The sequence below is a fragment of the Quercus suber genome, unplaced genomic scaffold (assembly GCF_002906115.3).
Source record: "Quercus suber isolate HL8 unplaced genomic scaffold, Cork oak 2.0 scaffold_270, whole genome shotgun sequence".
Classification (NCBI taxonomy): Eukaryota; Viridiplantae; Streptophyta; class Magnoliopsida; order Fagales; family Fagaceae; genus Quercus; species Quercus suber.
Window position 1 is genome coordinate 151,107 of NW_027069726.1, and position 21,302 is coordinate 172,408.

The window sequence follows — 21,302 nt, forward strand, 5'->3', positions numbered from 1 at the left end:
GATGAAATGCTATTTGCCAAACCCAGAAGAAGCATTGTCCTAAAGATAGACCAGAGCTCATCATGTATTCGCAGTATGCTATTCCCAAGCCTTCATATTTTATTGATAAGTAATATAACTTCATTGAAAAAAGAAAACAATAACAAAAACCAAAGCACACAGGCAGTGCAATAGGAACAGAAAAAAAGTTAAAACTATAAAACAAAGAAAGAACAACCATCTAACAAATCTGTCAAAGAATTAAAAGTAAAAACACCTGAAGCATTTTTCCACTCTAGCAAAGTTCAAAGGAAAAACAACTTCATATCATGAGTTGATCTCTCACATCCTTCATAAGTACAAGTATTCCTCTCCCACCAAATACCCCACATAATACAATGAGGAATCTTACTCCAAATCACCAAGGACTTACATCTGCTACATTTATAAAACCAGCTTGCTAGAAGATCCACAACATGGCATTGCATAACCCAATGAACCCCAAATAAAGAAAATACCATATTCCACAACTCTAGCTATATGACAAAGTAACAATAAATGATCAATGGACTCCCCATCCTTCTTGCACGTGCAACACCAATCCAATGAAACTACTCTGAGTTTCTGTAAATTATCTGTAAATAAAATATGCCCCAAAGCTGCTGTCCACATGAAGAAAATAACCTTTGTTGGCACCTTTAGCCTCCATAAAGGTTTCCAAGGGAAAAAAAGAATGGGTGGAAGAACACAAAACCTTATAAAAATATTTAACATCAAAAACCCCACTGGCAGAAGGTTTCCAGCATAATTGATCCACTCCGTTCCCTCTCACCAAGCCAGAATAAATCAAATCCAAAAAGGTGACCACCAACTCCAATTCCCAGTCTTGTACCGGACGAACAAAATTAACACTCCAATGGAAACCATCCCCTGAGGAAGATAAAAGCTCAGCCACAGAAGATTCCTTATTACTGGCAATACCGAATAATTCATGAAAGACATCTTTTAAAGGAGCCCCCCCACACCAAGTATCAAACCAGAATTTGATATTGGCACCATCCCCCACCTTAAAAGCAACAGGACTACAAAAACTGTCCAATCCCTTCCGGATATTCTTCCGAAGGCAAACGCGATAAGTCCCCTGCACACCATTAGAGCACCAACCCCCCCCCCCCCCCCCCTCCCCCAAAACATACTACCATATTTAGCATCCACAACTCTTCTCCATAAAGCATCTCTCTCCATAGCAAAACCTCCCTCCTTTGGCACTACTTTTGAGAAGTTCTATAGAACAATAAGATGCCACTCATATCATGTATCCTATCGCTCACCAGTTCTCATAACTAAAATTTTGGAAGGATTAGTTGCACTTATAAAAGTCATACTAAGATATAAAAGCACACTTGCCTTATCATCATGTCCTACATTATCTTCACTAACAAGGGAGCTATCAAAAGTAATTTTTTTTTTTTGATAAGTAAGAATGTTATATATACAAAAGGCTACTCTATGCATGAAGAACATAGAGCAAACCTAGAAAATACAAGAAAAAGAAACCAAAGAAAAAACAAAAAAGAAAGCCTATCAGCATATTAATTACAAAGAGAAAGAGAGCTAAGAAAAGAAGGGAGAGAATCACTAGTCGTGAGTCCCCATGCCCGAGACCAATCAAAAAGAGTTCCACTAAAAGAAGCAAGCAGCTGATCACCAGAACTATCCAAATCCTCAAAAGTCCGCCGATTCCGTTCCTTCCAAATACACCACAGGATGCACAACGGAACTAAATTCCAAATCTGAGATGATTGCTTCCCCAACCAATTCCACCAGCCAAAAAGTAGCTCTAGAATCGATCTAGGTATAACCCAAGGCAAGCCAAAAGTTATAAAAACAAAGCTCCATAACCGATAGGTCGTCTCACAGTGAAATTGCTGATAGCTATCAAAAGTAAATTGCTGATATATTGTCAAAAATCATTCCCCTAAATAAATTCACCAGTAACCTTGGCTAATTTCCTTTTCAATTTCAGCTAATCTAGCAGTTATATAAAAGCCAAAGTCTCACATTTCTAGGACAAGGTAGGAGAAGCAAGGGGTAACTTATGCCAATGAGCTCCATCTCACATAGCACTCCCCTCCTCCCATAAGAATAGGTGGAGAAAAAGGTCAAAGGCTTAAAACCCAGTAAATTTGTGTGCATCATACCAATAAAACCAAAGGGTAATTCATGGATGTCAATCATTTCAGCTAGATACAAAACGATTCCATAGAAATTAGCTTTATAATGATTTTTTTTTTTTTTTTTTAGCAATAAGCATTTATAATTATAATCAGAAAGAAAGAGTACAACTGTTCTATTGAACATTGAGGTACACTAGGAGATTGGATTTCTAATCATGATTCTCTACCTTGTTATTGTAAGTCAATTTCTCTACCTAACCTTCACATCTAATTATTAATCATGTATATTTTGTATTTCCTCCATAGTTTTATTAGGTATATACCTGACTTGCTTTACACATGAAACTCGAAAGCACCAAAACTTCCTCAAATGCAATCGCCTTATCAATCTTCCCGCCGAATACACTCTCAAATCTCTGCCAACAATAACACTTACATTAGAAACCAATGACCCCAAAAATACTAACATAAACAACAATTACAAAATAATAACACCTTGAGCTGGATTACGAGGACATTGGGCGCTTGACGTATTGACATTTGCTTCCTTGCCGCCACCAATTTCTTACAACTAAAACAACCATAATTTCCTCAATTAAAAACACGACAATAACCACTTGAATAATAAGGAATTCAACAAAACAACAGCAAGAACTTACTTATCACACTTGTACTTATTGTTTCCATCCAAAATTTCGGGCTGAAAGAACTTTTGAAACGCGTCTTTAAGCGAATTACTAACCAAAACATCAAGACTAATATCCATTATCTCGTCCACCTTATTCGACTCATTACCACAAGAAAGACACTTCACCTGGCTCTGCAGCGCACCTCCAAAAATCTCCTTCACCACCGAACTACCGCTACTGCTACTATTGCTACAGCCATTACTACTACCATTACTAACATTCTCACCTCCCTTGCAGCCATTATTGTACCGCCTTTGCTGCTGCAACTTCTTGAGCCGAAGGCAAGTGTTGTGGCAAGCATCAATCACGTAACGAAGGAACTCGTGCGCGTCCTCCTGGCGCCCGCACTTGAAGTGCTCGGCGAATATCCTCAAACAATTCTGCAGCTTCGCGGGCGCGTCCAGCGCGAGATCCACGCTCAACGACCGCGCTATCCGCTTCTCCAGTATGCAGAACGGACACTCTCCTCCGCCGCGCTTTCTATCCTCGCCTGCAACACGAAAAACCAAAACCAATTAGCTAAAAAGGAAAAAAAAAAAAAAAACACAGAAAATTGAATTCGAGAGGCGATTGAATTTATGTACAGAGAGAGGAGTGCTGGAATTTGAGGCAGAAATTGGCGAGAGGAGGAGTGTAAGTGAGGCACTGAAGAACGCTGTTGAGGTAGCAAGAATTGCCGAGGTTTTTGAGCCCTAACGGAGGACCGGTACGCCGCTTCTGACTGAGCAAATTCGGCTGCCAATTCATCTGCAATTGCAAGGCCATCAAAGACCTCCTCGTCGTCGTCTTGATTCCGATTCCGCTTCCGGTGAAGAAGCATCGGACGGCGGCGCCGTTTTGGCAACACAACTCTCCCGCTGCCAAAACCAAAATTGAATTCGAGAGGCGATTGAATTTATGTACAGAGAGAGGAGTGCTGGAATTTGAGGCAGAAATTGGCGAGAGGAGGAGTGTAAGTGAGGCACTGAAGAACGCTGTTGAGGTAGCAAGAATTGCCGAGGTTTTTGAGCCCTAACGGAGGACCGGTACGCCGCTTCTGACTGAGCAAATTCGGCTGCCAATTCATCTGCAATTGCAAGGCCATCAAAGACCTCCTCGTCGTCGTCTTGATTCCGATTCCGCTTCCGGTGAAGAAGCATCGGACGGCGGCGCCGTTTTGGCAACACAACTCTCCCGCTGCCAAAACCACCAACACAATCGCATCGCTCTGCTCTCTATCTCTATCTATGATGATATGATATTTGGTTTTTGTTGTGAAAAATATATATAAGAAGAGAAATGGGGGAAGGAGTATTGAGAGAAGTGGTGGGTGAGATAGGAAAAAAGAAAAACCCCCAAATCTCTTTTTTTGTGGTGGTGGTGTTGTTGTTGTGAGAGTTTTAAGAAGACTCTTCTACAGATTTGTGAGGGTTCATAATTGTTGTTTTTTCACCTCCTCCCTCTCTCTCTCTCTCTCTCTCTCTGACTCTTCTTCCCTCCTCTCTCTCCCCCTTACCTTTTTTGGCTTTGTCAAGGCAATTTTTTTTTACTTTATTGTCCCAATTTTGTGGGGAAATTTTTATTTTGTTTTTGGACACACAAATCTACAGGTGTGAACTGTCTATTGGGCTATGCTATATGTGGCCGTGTAGGAGCATTCACGACTATGAAGCTAAAAATTTAGTTATTTAGCATTATAAAAAGTTATTTTATCTATTTTACTTATACACATACAACAATAGATCTATTTTAACTTTCAACATAATAAAATAATATAACATCACAATAAAATAATATATCTACTATAATTAAATAATATATCCATTATACACAACTATCACAGCCACACACAACCGAGTAGGAAATAAAAAATAAAAAATTTTAGCTCTAAGCTACAGTGCACATACATAAATAGATGTGCACTGTAGCAATGAAGCTAAAAAAAATAAATAAGTTCAGCTCCACTGCTATATGGATTTTTTTGTGTTTTGGTGGAGCTAAAAAGCTATATAGTTTTTTAGCTCCAGTGCTACAAGTGCTCTAATTTGTTTTCCATACATCACAAATTCTTTTCTTCCTTTTTTCCAAATTTGTTTTTGTATTTTTTTTTTTTTTAATGTATAAAGAACACTTCCTACATATAAAACATTCAAACACCCAAAATTGTTATTAAAAAAAAAAAAACAACAACAACAACAACCAAAATTGATAGCATGGTGGATAAAATTTGAAATTTATGAGTTTATGATATATCATTTAAGGCCATTAAGCCGTCACTCAAGTGTTTCTGAAGATTGAAAAACTCTGTAAGTTTATTTTTAAAAGGAATTCTAATTTTTACTTGAAATTCGAAAGGAAGACAGAAATGAAAGAATCATTTTTCCTGTTTTCTATAATAGATTGTTTCAAGAATTGGTCTTTTATAACCACCTCTGAAAATGTGTTCACTACAACTTTTTGTGCTATTATATTGAAAGAGGAAAAAATGTACGGCTACGAAACCTAGTACAACGGACCGAGCTGTTTATTGTTTATGGGCTGAAAAATAGACGATCCTATTGTGTGCAAGACCTGTTGAGGACGGAGCCGGAGTGAACGGATGAACTATGGACGGACTGATTGGCCATGGGCCGGCTAGAAACTCTTGATAGGAATACTTGCAGCACATTATCATAGAATTTTAAATAGAATCCTAAGGCAAGGAGGATTCCAGAGATTACGTACATTGATGAAGATCTTCTCTATAAGGAAAAGACTTGTCCACCACGTTTTAGACTCTTAAAGATGATTTCTACAAGGAAAGAACTTCGACTCTAAGTAAAAGAGGTCAACTTTCGACTACTATAAAAACCTCAATACCCTCACAAGCCAAGGTACACATAATCGACCCTCTCTAGCACTCTGGAGTTGTAAAAGATTATAACTTGACCTTCGGAGAGTATTTGGCCGGCATCACACCGATGCTCTCTGTAGGTTTTCTCTTTCTTGCTGTGCAGGTGACTTTTTGAGCGTGTAAGCGACATGTAATTCATTGGTGATTTTTCAGACTTCATCAGTTGGCACTGTCTATGGGAAAGAAGAAGTGATCGATCGTTGCTTTATCCCTGAGACAGAAGGATTGCATGGTGCTCACTCGCTCGATGGCAACCACCAACGACATCCAAGGAAAGGAACCACCCACAACTGCCCTCGAGAGACAGGTTCGAACTCTCACAGCGGCTGTAGAGCGTCTTACCAAACAAAACCACAACCTAGAAGAACAGCTGCGTCAGAAAAATGCAGCACCCAACAACCAAATGGAGGACCAGGAAGGTACCAGTGCCATGCAAAGAGATCGAGAAGGGCCTAAAGGCAGCAATACCCCAAGCAAGCCAGAACGGCAAAACGTGAGTCTCCCATCCCTCATGGACACAGCTCCACCTCCTATTTTTGCAAAGATGCAAGCGATGAAGGAACAGATGGAGGTCATGATGAACGCCCTCAAGGGACGAGTGTCCAGCGATCTTGACAACCTAGTCAACCGGACCAACTCTCTATTCACCGCCCCCGTCAATTCCTTTCCCCTACCGCATAATTGCCGGATGCCACAGATAGAGAGTTACGACAGAGTCAAGGATCCTTTACATCACCTAGAGACCTTCAAGACCTTGATGCATCTTCAAGGGGTACCGGACGAAATCATGTGCAGGGCCTTCCCTACAACGCTGAAGGGTCCCACGAGAATATGGTTCAATCGGCTGACACCAAACTCCATGAGCACTTTCAAAGCGATAAGCGCTCAATTCACCTCACACTTCATAAGGGGACACAGGTACAAGAAATCCACGACATGCTTAATGAGCATCAGGCAGAGAGAGGACGAGACGCTAAGATCCTACATAACCCGCTTCAATAAGGAAGCGTTTTCGATCATGAAGCCAACGACAAGATACTGGTCGCAGCTTTCACAAACGGGTTGCGAAAGGGTAAGTTTTTGTTCTCACTATACAAAAACGACCCCAAGACCATGTCAGAGGTGCTCTACAGGGCCACTAAGTACATGAATGCAGAAGACGCGCTACTAGCCGGGGAGGAAAAACCTAGGAAGAGAGAGCGACAGGGGGACGCACGGCAGGATCAAGGGCAGAAGAGACCAAGGACAGGAGACAGAAGGGATGAAAGGCACCCTAAACCCCAAGGAGGAAGGTTCACAAGCTTCACACCACTGAACGCCCCAATAGACCAAGTCCTGATGCAGATCAAGGACGAGGGGGCGCTGACGTTTCCAGGGAAGCTGAAGAGCGATCCAAGCAAACGACCTCGAGACAAGTACTGCCGCTTCCACCAAGATCATGGTCATGACATGGCCGATTGCTATGACTTAAAGCGGCAGATTGAGGCCCTCATCAGACAAGGGAAGTTGCAGAAATTCGTCAACAACGAGAGAGTGGATCCTAATCACCAAAAGCAGGCCCCCCGGCGAGATAATGAGCGTCCTAGACCCCCCTATCGGAGACATAAGGATGATTATAGGGGGAACCGCAACTACTGGCTCCTCCAAAAAAGCTCGAAAGACGTACCTTAGGATGGTCCAAAACGTCCAGCTAACAGGCTCTGTACCTAAAATAGCACGGAGGGAAAACCCCATTATTGGTTTCTTCGAGAAAGACGCAAGAAGACTCCACCATCCACACGATGATGCGCTAGTTGTCAGCGTACGTATGGGGGACTATAATGTTCACCGAGTGTTGATCGACAATGGCAGCTCAGCTGATATCCTATATTATCCAGTGTTCCAGTAAATGGGAATTGACAAAATGCAATTGATACCAACGAACGCTCCGATGGTCAGTTTTAAAGGAACAAGGGTATTCCCGTTAGGCTCGATCACACTCTCGGTAACGGTGGGCGATTATCCACAAGAGATCACAAAGGACATAACATCCCTTGTGGTGGACTGCTTGTCTGCTTACAATGTTATTCTCGACCGACCCACACTTAACTCGTGAAAAGCGGCAACATCAACGTACCACCTAATGATCAAGTTCCCTACAGATTATGGGATTGGGGAGTTGCAAGGAAACCAGGTGGCTGCCCGGGAATGCTAAATTACCATGCTAGAAATGGAAGATCACCAGCAGACCATGTGTATAAAAGAACAACGGACCGTAGCAGAATCGGTTGAAGAATTGGAAGAGATAGCACTCGATGAATCAAAGCTTGAGCGAATGACTAGGATAGGGACATTAGCTAGCCAGCCAGTACGCCAAGCCCTCACAGCATTCCTCAAGAGGAACCAAGACATATTCGTGTGGAGCCACGAGGACATGCCCGAGATTGATCCCTCTATCATGGTTCACAAGCTTAATGTGAACCCTGCATCCTCACCCGTCCGGCAGAAAAAGCGAGTGTTCGCTTAAGAACGAGACAGAGTGATAGCGAAAGAGGTTAGGAAACTACTTGAGGTGGATTTCATTCGGGAAGTATATTACCCAGAATGGTTGGCGAATGTAGTCATGGTCAAGAAGGCTAACGAGAAGTGGCGAATGTGCGTCGATTTCACGGACCTCAACAATGCATGCCCGAAGGACAGTTACCCCCTCCAGCGGATAGATGCTCTAGTTGACTCAACAGCCAGACACCAGCTCCTAAGCTTCATAGATGCCTTTTCAGGCTACAATCAAATCAAGATGAAGGAAGCTAATCAAGAGAAAACGTCTTTTGTCACTAGTTAAGGACTTTTTTGCTACAAAGTGATGCCATTCGGACTCAAGAACGCGGGGGCGACGTACTAGAGACTAATGAACAAAATGTTCGCGCACCAGATTGGGAGGAATGTACAAGTCTACGTTGATGACATATTGATCAAGAGCCTGCGCGAAAATGACCACCTAAATGACCTCCAGGAGACGTTCGACACCCTTCGACCATACAACATGAAGCTGAATCCAAGCAAGTGCGTGTTCGGAGTAACGGCGGGGAAATTCTTGGGATTCATGGTATCCCAAAGAGGTATAGAGATCAACCCAGACAAGATACGGGCTATTATGAAGCTAGAACCACCAAGGATGGTGAAAAATGTGCAAAGCTTGAATGGCAAAATTACAGCCTTGAACAGGTTTGTCTCTAAAGTAACGGACAAATATCTACCATTTGTTCGCACCTTAAGGAAATTATTCAAGTGGACGGACGAGTGTCAGCAGGCATTTGAAGACCTGAAAAAATACCTTGCCTCTCCACCATTGCTCAGCCTATCCAAACCAGGGGAAGAACTCTACCTGTACCTAGCAGTTTCGCAAGCAGCGGTAAGTACGGCCTTAGTAAGAGAAGAGGAAGAAACTCAGCGACCCGTCTATTTCATAAGTAGGGGTTTTCGGGGGGCAGAAGAAAGGTACCCTCAGATGGAGAAGTTGGCCTTCACACTGGTAACTGCAGCTTGAAAACTCAAACCGTATTTCCAGGCTCATACCATCATAGTCTTGACGAATCAGCCCTTGAAAAGAGCAATGAGCAGCCCTAAAGTTGCCGGACGAATGGCTCTATGGGCAATAAAGCTGAGCGAGTTTGATATACAATACCGACCGCGAACTACAATAAAGGGGCAAGCAGTGGCAGACTTCATCGCCAAATACACACAATCAGAAGGTCAGGGGGCAAACGCCCTTAGATAATGGAGCATCCATACAGATGGATCTTCAAACAAGAAGCTGGAGGTGCCAGCATGGTAATTCAAACCCCTGACAGAGATAAAATCAAATGCATGATTCGGCTGGACTTCCCAACGACCAACAACGAGGCCGAGTATGAAGCATTGGTGGCAGGATTAGACCTCGCAAAGGCCGCAGGTGCTGAGAACATGGTCGTACATGGCGATTCTCAGGTAATAACTAGTCAGATTAACGACGTCTATGAGTGCAGAAATGAAAGGATGAAGAAGTATCTAGAAGAGGTCAAGAATCGGATCGGCAGCCTCAAAGTCACATTCGTCCAAATCCCAAGAGAAGAGAACGAATGTGCCAACCGTCTGGCAAAAGTAGCCTCCGCAGAGTTTATGATAGTCCCCGATCAGGTATTGTCATTTGTCCAAAATTCCTCAATTATAGACGACAGAACAAAAGTGCAGGAGGTGAATTCCGAAAACAATTGGACAATGCTATTAATAGCATACTTGAAGACGAGCACGTTACCAGACGGAAGAGACGAAGCCAGGAAACTAAAAGTCCAAGCCTCGCGGTTTGTACTGATCAAAGATGTCTTATACAAAAGGGGATTCTCACGATCGTACCTAAGGTGTTTGGGCCACGAGGAAGCAGACTACGTAATGAGAGAAGTCCACGAGGGTATCTGTGGAAACCACTTAGGGGCACGATCCTTAGCACACAAATTGATCCGAGCAGGGTACTATTAGCCTACAATGCAAAAGGACGCACAAGCCTGTGTTAAGACTTGCGACAAATGTCAGAGGTTCAGTAATCTGATCAGGCAACCAACTGAGGAGCTGACACCTATGACGGCCCCTTGGCCATTCGCCCAATGGGGACTAGACATCATGGGCCCCCTCTCGACGGCAACAAGGCAACTAAAATTTCTGGTAGTTGGGATCGACTATTTCACTAAGTGGGTGGAGGCAGAAGCCCTGGCCACTATCACAGATAGGAATATCCGAAGTTTTGTATGGAAGAATATCATATGCAGGTTCGGGATACCCAGAGTGCTCGTCTCCAACAACGAAAAGTAGTTCGACAACAGTGCATTCAAAAACTTCTGTTTAGAACTGGGTATTAGGAATCACTATTCGTCACCCGCACACCCACAGGCCAATAGGCAAGTCGAAGTCACAAACTGGTCCTTGCTCAAAATTATCAAAACCCGACTCAAGGGGGCTAAAGGCATCTGGCCTGATAAGCTACCAAGCATCTTATGGGCATATCGTACTACGGCAAGAACACCCACTAGAGAAACACCACTTAGACTAGCATACGAAAGCGAGGCTGTCATTCCAGCGGAGGTAGGGCTTACGAGCTATCGGGTGGAGAACTACAACGAGGATAAGAACGAAGAGGCCTTGTGGCTTTAGCTAGACCTGGTGGATGAGGTCTGGGCTACAGCAGAGCAGAGGTTGGTGCGATACCAGAACTTCATGGCAAAATAATACAACTCCAATGTCAGACATAGAGATTTTCAGATCGGAAATCTTGTGCTATGGAAGGTAATAAGAGCTGCTAGAGATCCTTCACAAGGAAAGCTCAACCCCAACTGGGAAGGACCCTACAAGATCTCGTCAAGGCAGAGGAAGAGGACCTACCACCTCGAAACCATGGACGGACGGAAGCTACAGCACCCATGGAACACGGAGAACCTTCGAAAATACTACCAGTAGAGACGATGTGAAGATATGAAGAGCATCAACATTTCCCAATTTCCCAATTTATCATTTAGTTTTCCTAGTTTTTACTTCAAACAATTCTTTCTACAAGTGCCTTTTTAAGCCCAAGGGGGCAGGTATTTTTTTTTTTTTTTTTGCTTTTTACAAACATATGGTTTTCTTTTAATTAATAAGAGGAATATTCAGACTCGACTATGTTTGTTGTCTACTTAAAAAATTCCTAAGTCTAGAAAATGGACAGATATAAACTAAGTCCACAAGATGGACGGATCATCCTAAAAGGATGAGAACTCTTAAAGTCCAAAGAATGGATGGATAAAAAGCTAAGTCCATAAGATGGACGGATCATCCCAAGAGGATGATGACTCTTAAAGTCCAGAAAATGGACAGATAGAAACTAAATCCACAAGATGGATGGATCATCCTAAGAGGATGATAACTCCTAAAGTCCAAAAATAAACCAAGTCCACAAGATGGACGGATCATCCTAAGAGGATGATGACTCTTAAAGTCTAGAGAATGGACGGATAAAAAGCTAAGTCCAAAAGATGGACGGATCATCCCAAGAGGATGATGACTCTTAAAGTCCAGAAAATAGATGGATAGAAACTAAGTCCACAAGATGGACGAATCATCCTAAGAGGATGATAACTCCTAAAGTCCAAAAAATAAACCAAGTCCACAAGATGGACGGATCATCCAAAGAGGATGAAAATTTGAGTCCAAACAATGGACGAATAAAACCTACGTTCGCAAGATTGGACAGATCGTCCCAAGAGTATAAAAAAAAAAAAAAAGTAGACGAAGCGCATAAACTGGACGGAATCTATCAAAGAGTGATAAGATCCAAAATCCACAAAAAACAAAAATATACTTGAATAAATCAAGACGGATGCATTTCACAAAAGTAAAATAAAGGTCGACGGACCTTGCAGAGTTTAACAAATAAGGGCAATGTTCAAAAGCCCCAAAACATGACGAGGAAACAGAAATTGTTCTACATTTTTTTCCTAAAAAAATTATTAAAAAAAAAAAACTAAGTTATTACAGATTGTCAGTAGGCGTATCTTTCTCCTCGTCATAACAGACCTGATCATCCTTAGGATCGCTTTCAACGACCGTCTGGTCAATAGGAGCTTCACGGATAGGGGGGTTCTCGCCAAAGAGAGCGTCTGTATCATCTGACTGGACGGGTTGAACGAATGTTTGCTCGGGGGCAGTAATAGCGACGGTTGACAAGTCCATCTCTGGATGAAAGGTCTTCACCTGACAAATGGCATCATCAAAACTGTCGTTATATGCAAGGCTCAGCTCTGTAATCAGGGTGTCAGAGTCACGATACTCGCGTATCGCGACCTCCTTAGCCTAACGGACCTCTTTGTCCTTCTCCTCCAGAGCTTTCTTCAGACGTTCCGTCAGCTTGATACATTCATCCCTAGCCGTCTTAGCCATTTTAAGTTTCTGCTCTTGGACGACCTTCCAAGTCTTCAGCTCGAGCAGCTAGTCCTCTGTCACCTTGGCCTTCTCATCTACACGGTCTAGGGTCGTCTCATGGTTGAGACACCGTCCCATCATCCCTTTCATCATGATCATGGCCTAGAAGAAAACATAAGTTAAACTTGAAAGGCAAAAGAGAAGGGGGAAAGGACGAACTATATGACGATGGATGAGTTACCTATGCAATACTGAGAAGGGCCGTCTCTCCCATCGCCTCCGTCGAATGGTTACCCAAGTCTTCATAGTCCTCGGTGGTTATGATGGACGAGAGCCTCTCAAGGGCGTACTTGGAATCCTCGCGGAGTAGGATGGGCAGTTTCTTTTGGCTTGCAGACGGACCTGTCATTAGGCCCTTATCGGCCCCATGCTTCACAGGGGTGACCGTCTTAGTCCCCCTAGCCATCAAGCCAAGGACAGGCTCCAGAGAAACCTTGGGCTGTTTGGGTGCACGGTCACTCTTTGATGGTTGCTTCCTTTTAAGTATTTGTTTGCTGGAGCCCGTCCCCAGAGCGTCCGCTCCGGCTTCTTTGTTTTGGCAGCTTGTAGTCTGATAGCCGCTCTCCTTTTAATGTCGTCCATCTCTGAAGAGGTAGATGGGTGTCAAAAAAAAAATTGAATAAGAAGGAACGACGGACTTACGTTGACAGGTGCACTCTTCGTACTTGAATGCCACTGGAGTTGGCTTGGGCTCGTCGCAGTACCAGTGGATGATGTTGAGGATTGATGAGCTTGGCCCAGGTTCGTTCCTCTAGTTTAGACTTTGCAAAAATTTTCTCAAGGAAACTAAACTCCTCGAGAGTGATTTGTGGACGCCGTCGAACTGTGCAAAAGAAGATGGACGTTCAAAATACAATAAGTATTAAATAAACTTATAATAATTGCTATATGACGGGTTCATACCATATGGGTTTAATATGCCCCAAATCGTGTCGACGGGCATATAATCCATTCCCCCTGGATAACACATCCAACCGTCTCCCTCAATGAAAAAATAACGGCTCTTCCAATCTCTATTAGAATCTGGGGTTTCGTAGATCACTTTCAGGATGGGGCTTCTAGGAATGAAACTATACATCCCCCTTGATTTATCTATCTCGTCTGGATGGTAGCAGTGAAGGAATTCCCTTATTGTCAGCCTTCTTCTACCGTCCGTCATTGCTCCGTACAGGACCTCCATTGCTATGAAGACCCTCCAGGCATTAGGGGATATCTGGCTGATGGATAAACCTAGGTATTTGAGGAGTTCACGGTGTAGGGAACTCAGAGGAAACCTGAGGCCTACCTTGAGCATCTGTTCATACACCCCGACACCATCCACTATAATAGCATTTTTCAAACTTGCAGGGCAAACAGATAGGGATGTAGTCTAGGATTTGGTAACGGGCCCTAAGGGTATTAAAATGTGGTTCTTTAATGGTGGAGGTAAAGTTATTCACTGTCCACTTTGGAAGCATAATGAACTCCCTAAGTCCATCAGCTTCTACGACGGATCTAACTATTTGCTCTTCTTCATCAGCGGAACCCTCCTCTATTTCAATCATCTCCATATCCTCATTTTTTAAGGACGAGGAGGATGAAGACAGACTACTCTCCTCGCTCAGATCGTCTTGGTCTTTGCAACCTGACGGATATACCTCTTTGTAGTCCACCCCGTCACGGACGACCGACTAGTTACTTGAAACACTAGACATGGCCTACATGTAATGACAAAACCTAAGACTCTGACGGGTTTGGAAAGAGTGACGGGGGCATAAAATCTAAGAAAATATATATAACACCAAAAAGTAAATGAGAATTAAAAAGAGGACGAATAAAAGATTACTTACCAAAATTACGGAATAAGCAAATGAAATTGCAGTCGACGGGTGCAGGAGTGAACGAAGTGGTCTCTGACAGGTGTGACGGACATGCTCTGACAATATTTTTCAGTAAAAAGTATAAAAATGAGAGGCGGAGGGGGTGTTATTTATAGAAGAGGTGCACGGAAGACGAAACGACACCTTGTTCTAAAACAATAGCCATTGATAGAGTGACACGTGGTACAAGTCATAAATGGGTTACTACTAAACCTGTCAGTGTATGGGGATAAGCTCGCGGAGTTATGTATCATGGTCACTTAATTGAGACTTTGAACCATCACCCCATGGGTCCGTTTGCTTATGTATGACGGATCCATCAGGTGAGGGGGCAACTGAAAGAGGAAAAAATGTACGGCTACGAAACCTAGTATAACGGACCGGGCTGTTTATTGTTTATAGGCTGAAAAATAGACAAACCTATTGTGTGCAAGACCTATTAAGGACGGATCTGGAGTGAACAGATGAACTATGGACGGATTGATTGGCCATGGGCCAGCTAGAAACACTTGATAGGAATACTTGCGGCACATTATCATAGAATCTTAAATAGAATCCTAAGGTAAGGAGGATTCCAGAGATTACGTACATTGATGAAGATCTTCTTTATAAGGAAAAGACTTGTCCACCACGTTTTGGATTCTTAAAGATGATTTCTACAAGAAAAGGACTTCGACTCCAAGTAAAAGAGGTCAACTTTCGACTACTATAAAAACCCTAATACCCTCACAAGCTAAGGTACGCATAATCGACCCTCTCTAGCACTCTGGAGTTGTAAAAGATTATAACTTGACCTTCGGAGGGTATTTGGTCGGCACCACACCGGTGCTCTCTATAAGTTTTCTCTTTCTTGCTGTGCAGATGACTTTTTGAGCGTGTGAGCGACGTGTAATTCATTGGTGATTTTTCAGACTTCATCATATATTATTTGATTTTTTTTTTTTTTTGTTAACTTCAAAATAGAAGTGCTTTTTCCCCTTTATTTTTATTTTTTAAGATGAATTTTTTTAAAAAGTTTGGCTTACCTCTAGTACTTTTTTTAACTAGACAACTCTTCTTGTTTTAAATAATAATGGCAAGTGATAGTAGATTTTAGTCTACACATTTAATTTAGTTAGCGGATAATGTGGTAGTTTCTTATTAAAACAAAAAGAGATTTCAGTTAAAAAAGTACTCGATATAAGCCAAACTTTTTTTTTTCTCTTGAAAACCAAAGCATCTTCGGATTTTTCTAAATCGTCTCAATACAACAACTAAGTTAATACTCATTCTCAACAACAACAACAACCAAAAAAAAAAAGCTACTTTTGATTCTTTAAAAAAAAAAAAACAAAAACAAAAAATTTAACTTAGTACTTCCATAGATATATAGAGATTCTTTTACTATAATCATAATTACTCTCTCTCTGTATATATAAGTAAAAAAAATAAAAATTATACGTTGATTTCTTCTAAAGTTATAACATAATTTTTTGAAAACGTAAACTTTTTTAAATTATCTTTTTTATACATATTGAAGGGACAGAAGTTATCATTGACATGAAGTTTATTTATGGTGATTTATTGAGTATATGACATTCCATAAAACGTTTTTTAAGCTTAAAAAGTGGAAAACACTTTTCCGCTACATTAGCCTCATTTTGTGTTGATCACATAAAACATTGTACATTAACTTGTATTTTTTGCCATACCATATACTAAAAATCACCATAAATGTTTTCAAGAAAACACTTTTCATGTAACAAATGAATTGTTAGAGTGCATTTTGGGATACCACCGCACACCCTTGATACATTGGTCACTCTACAAGTATAAATGCTTGCGAGATGTGAAGGGCAAGGCCCGGGGTTCAAGTTTTCAAAAGAAAGCTTCACACACATATACGCTTATATTAAACTAGAGTAGAATTTCTATTTTGTATAAAATAAAATAAAAAACGTTTTGGGATAGCTTATTCCATTTATTTATGGAAAATGCTAGGATCACAATTTTTACTATAACTTTTGCACCGCAATTTGCCTACAACACAAGTTATGAGTGATAGAGTAAAAGTGGTGAGTCCATGTAGATCCACAACTCCACCACTCACACACCACATGAATAAATTGTGACAAAAATTATTACTCTAGCATTACTCTTTACTTATTTTGCAATTTACAATGTCCCATGTGGGATTTTTTTTTAGGACACCCAAATCTTCAAGTGGACTATTGTCTATTGTGCTACTATATGTGGCCATGCATTCTTGCCTTTTATAAAAGTTATTTCAAACCGATACAAATTAATTTTCAAATGTCATAAAAAATTAAAAAAATTTCAAATGTCACACGGTTTTAGAAATTGAATTGAACCATAATTTGATCTGGTAAAAATCATAAAAATCGACATTTTACCTGTAAAAACTGTTGGTTTAACTGGTATAAATTGGGAACTGAGCAAATTTTTGGTTTCTTTACTTGTCCAATTTTTAAAATCATGTACACACACGCATATATAGCATGGTGGATGGAACTTGGGACCTTTAGATTTACGTCCTTCAAATCTAGTAGACCCACCACCTTAGTCTCCCTTAATGGACTCTCAAATTTTCGTTTTAAATACTATTAAAAAAAGTTGTAAATTTTATATTATTATAAAATAGTTCTAATTTGTAGTTGGAATTCAAAAGAAGTTGAAAATGAAAGAGCTTTTCTTTTTATTGGATATCTCTATTAGAAACACTTGGAGATGCCAACCAATTGAGCTATAAGGCTCTTAAATGTCACTTTAATGTTTTCTAAAAAACATTATTTCAAGAATTGGCTTCTTTTTTCTTATTTCTTTTTTTTTTTTTTAGAATCCAGACTAAACTTTGATTAAAAAGAGTCTGCTAAATCAGCCTGAAGTACAACTGAAAATTGCGGTGGACCATCCTCCATCCACGCTAAAAAATCCGAAATATCCAAAGCATGTCTTGCTAGACAATAAGTAACAGAATTACATTCTCTCTTTACATGAAAGAATTGGCTTCTTAAGATTGAGATCATATGCAATTGCACCATGCCCATTTCCTTTATAATTTTTTTTTATACATTTTTTTTTACATTTTAACTTTAACTTTTTACTTCTTTTTAATATTTTTTTTATTTAATGGTTGAGATTGAAAGTTGTTTTTTCTAACTTTCAATCTCAACCATTTATTGCTATTGCACCTGATCCCAATTTGACTTCTTATAACAATTAATTTGTAACCACATACATATGCATTAAATACATTTACAAATAAGCATAACCAAATGCATATTACAATTTTGCCAAGTTTATATATAATGTTTGTATATTTGAAAATATAAAATAGCTATTAATATAATAAATATAAGTTTATTTGAAACAAATAAAAAATCATTTAAATTGTTATCCATGAAATTCTCAATTTTAGTTTGTCCATTAGAACTTTTTGTGCTATTATTTGATTATTTGATTTTTTTTTTAAAGCTTGAAATTGAAGTGTTTTTTTCTTCTTCTTTTAAAACCAGAGCTTGTTGGGATATTCAAACTCGTTTTAGTACAAAAATGACAAAATTAATACTTCCATATATACACACAGATTCTTTTATGATACCTCTAATTCATAAATATTCTTTTTCTCAAAAAAAAAAAAATCATAAATATTCTCATATATTGGACCTTTTGATAACTCAACAAGCCCCCCCCCCCCTTTTTTTTCTTTTTTGAGAATCAAACAACTCAACAAGCTAATACGTGTGGGTGAAGCAATTTTGTCAAGCCAAAGCACAAACAAAAAATTGGTGTTATTAGCTTTCTAGCTACACTTTCGAGGTATAGCAAAAATAGACTCGTTTTGCTCGATTTTTAAGAAATGACACTTCACCCTTAAACGATCAAAACAATTGACAATGTGCCTATTTTATTTTTTTCCTCGAATTATTTTGGGGGCCAAGTTCAATTATTTTGATTATTTGAGGTACAAAGTGTCATTTTTTGAAAATTCAAGTATAATAAGTCTAGTTTCACTATACCTTAAGAGTGTCAATCTAATTTACCCTATATTTTATACCATATGATAACCCTATCACAATTTAGTATACAAATTTTCGATTACTAAATTTGACCATTTAGGGTTTGAACTAAAATGAAATTGTTAGGATTTCATCTAAGAGCTTTCACATTGGCTAAGCCAAAAATTTTTATATTTTGAATTTTAACTAACAACTTTTCGTAACCCTACACCTACTTTTGACTTTCTAATCTAAACTATTAATAATTTAAATATTCATTCTTCATTCATTTTTTTTTTTATCCGACAATCACTATTATTTTCAACCAACTCGCTTTTGTATTTTCTTAAGTTTTCCCCTCTTTTCTCAATAAACAAACAAAGGCATAGGACCACCACTGTCCAAATCCACAACCAAATCAAACCGTTATTATTTCCACCCAATTCCCTTTTTGTATTTTCTTTAGTTTTCCCTTGTTTTCTTTAGCAAACAAACAAATGCATAACCAAATCAAACCTTTATTATTTCCACCCGATTCTCTTTTGTATTTTCTTTAGTTTTCCCTTGTTTTCTTAGCAAACAAACAAAGGTGTAACACAGCCGCAACTCAAACCACAACCAAATTTTAACCAACAGCCCAAATGAAATCCACATTGCCAAATGAAAGCCACAAGTCAATCCACAACCTAAATGAAACCGACTAGTACACCCAAACAAAATCCAGAACCAAATCAAACACACAAATAGGCTGCAAAACAAGATCTATTCTCTGAAGATATGGCCAAGTTGTACTTTAGCCATCAGCCAACCACGACTCTTCTTTATCTAGGCTTGAAATTGACTGGGTACAAAGAATTACGAGGCATGGCATAGGAAGAGTTAGGTCTTTCCCAAAGGGCTTTGATTGTTTCAAATTCTTAAATGTGAAATATTTCATAATGTCTACACTTTCGCATTAGATATCCACATTTTACACATAATATGATAAAGTATGAACATGACGTAAAAAAGTGTGGACATTGTTGGATATGAAACAACCAAAGCCCATGGTCATGTTTTGTGATTTGACATTTGAGCCAAGCCTTTAAGTTCTGGCCGGTAGGCCACCACATATTTGATCCCCATACAATATTCTACAGGTTATTGCACTAGTGACACTATGCCAATAAATTGCATGTGTAACGGATTAAGATAGGTGCAATACGTAGGTATTGCACCTAATGTAATTACTTTTAATAGATGAGATTGATAGTTGCAAACAGCAATTTTCAATCTTAATTATTGATTAAAAAAAAGTTATGAAAAACTTTATGAGAAGTAAAAAGTAAAAGTTGAAAAAGTCAAATACGAAAAATTTTTGTGAGACAAATGAGGTGCATTGTACCTGGTGCAATTATATGCCTTTATGGGATCCAATTTATATTCCTTAGGCGTAGCAATCCAAAATTATAGTACATTCTTGGGCCTTGATATTGACACTAACACGATTTAGTACAAAAAAAGAGCATTATTTTTACTATTGAAGACTAGCATACTTACATTTTTGCAATTGCATTACAAACAAATAATGGGCTTAAATTCCAGGTATTGTCTACACAATGATCATCAATGTCTCTGATTAGACGTACCTCAATTTTGACCCTCCATTAAATGCCTCTTTCTCCGATGGTACAATTGTCAGATTCCACATCTTTTCACATCATTGGAAATTCTGCTCCGTACATCACAAAAAATACCCAATGTTGGAGCAGCTGCAACAGTCAATAAAAAAAAGATGGAAAATCTTTTACACTGATTTCTTCATCAAACAAATTCCAAATTATGCATGTCCCATTCACAATGTGAAATGAGCAACATATGCTATTAGTCAGACATAATCTTATAAATGGTGGTGGTGGGGATGGGGATTGGATTATTGGAAACAAGAAAAAGAATTGACCCTAATTTCTGATTAGAATCAACAACTATGGAGCACATCTTTTGCAAAAATATAAAAGGACACACCTTAGAAAGGAACTTGACTCACTGTTGTTACTATATTTCTACTTGTTGGAAGCTGAGGATGCAACCAATGGTTCAGATTCAGCCAGTTCGGATTCATTGATGTTGGCTTGGGAATCATCGACGCTGGCTCGCGAAGCTTCTTTTTTCAACTTGTGATTATTATATGCTGCCACACCCGCAATAGCTGCATCGGAAATAATGATGATATTAGTATTAAATCTTGTATCCACCCATAGTTTGCTAGAAATTTCTTCACCCAAATCAGTGCTCAACTATAGAGAACAGAGACCAATACATTTAAAAGAAAAAAAAAAAAAACCTCCGCCCCATCTAATTGTATCCTACCGCGGTGCCTGGCGCGGTGCGGTTTTGTCCTCGTCCCCGAGTGCAGGCACGAGCAAGCAAGCGCTTAACTTGGACTTGTACTCGTCGAGTCCCACATCGGTTAGAGAGAGCGCCCCACTACCCTTTATAACGCTTCAGGAGCTTGGGTAGTGTACCACTACTCACCGCGCCAGGCACCGCGGTAGGACAATCAGATGTGGGGGGAACAAATTCCTACCTTACAATAACCCTATCACAATTTAGTATACAAATTTTCGATTACTAAATTTGACCATTTAGGGTTTGAACTAAAATGAAATTGTTAGGATTTCATCTAAGAGCTTTCACGTTGGCTAAGCCAAAAATTTTTATATTTTGAATTTTAACTAACAACTTTTCGTAACCCTACACCTACTTTTGACTTTCTAATCTAA

General features: G+C 39.8%; 1 protein-coding gene and 1 long non-coding RNA gene across 3 annotated transcripts; both read right to left on the bottom strand.

Moving 5' to 3' along the window:
- Positions 1 to 1,549: 1,549 nt before the first annotated feature.
- On the bottom strand, positions 1,550 to 3,708 carry LOC136061152 (ubiquitin carboxyl-terminal hydrolase 25). 2 transcript variants are annotated; one of them, XM_065781544.1, is made up of 5 exons: positions 3,430 to 3,708; positions 2,816 to 3,335; positions 2,652 to 2,727; positions 2,480 to 2,572; positions 1,550 to 1,830 (listed from the first exon to the last, which is right to left on the bottom strand). In XM_065781544.1, exons 1-5 carry the CDS (start codon positions 3,608 to 3,610, stop codon positions 1,705 to 1,707), a joined length of 996 nt encoding a protein of 331 aa, XP_065637616.1. In that variant the 5' UTR covers positions 3,611 to 3,708; the 3' UTR covers positions 1,550 to 1,704. The 2 variants fall into 2 exon arrangements, with proteins under 2 accessions (XP_065637616.1, XP_065637617.1); XM_065781545.1 differs by lacking the exon at positions 1,550 to 1,830 and adding an exon at positions 1,879 to 1,914.
- A 16,210-nt stretch (positions 3,709 to 19,918) lies between these two features.
- On the bottom strand, positions 19,919 to 20,852 carry LOC111985434 (uncharacterized). Its single transcript, XR_002880039.2, has 2 exons — positions 20,545 to 20,852; positions 19,919 to 20,291 (listed from the first exon to the last, which is right to left on the bottom strand). It is a non-coding gene; the product is annotated as an uncharacterized LOC111985434 (long non-coding RNA).
- Positions 20,853 to 21,302: the final 450 nt, after the last annotated feature.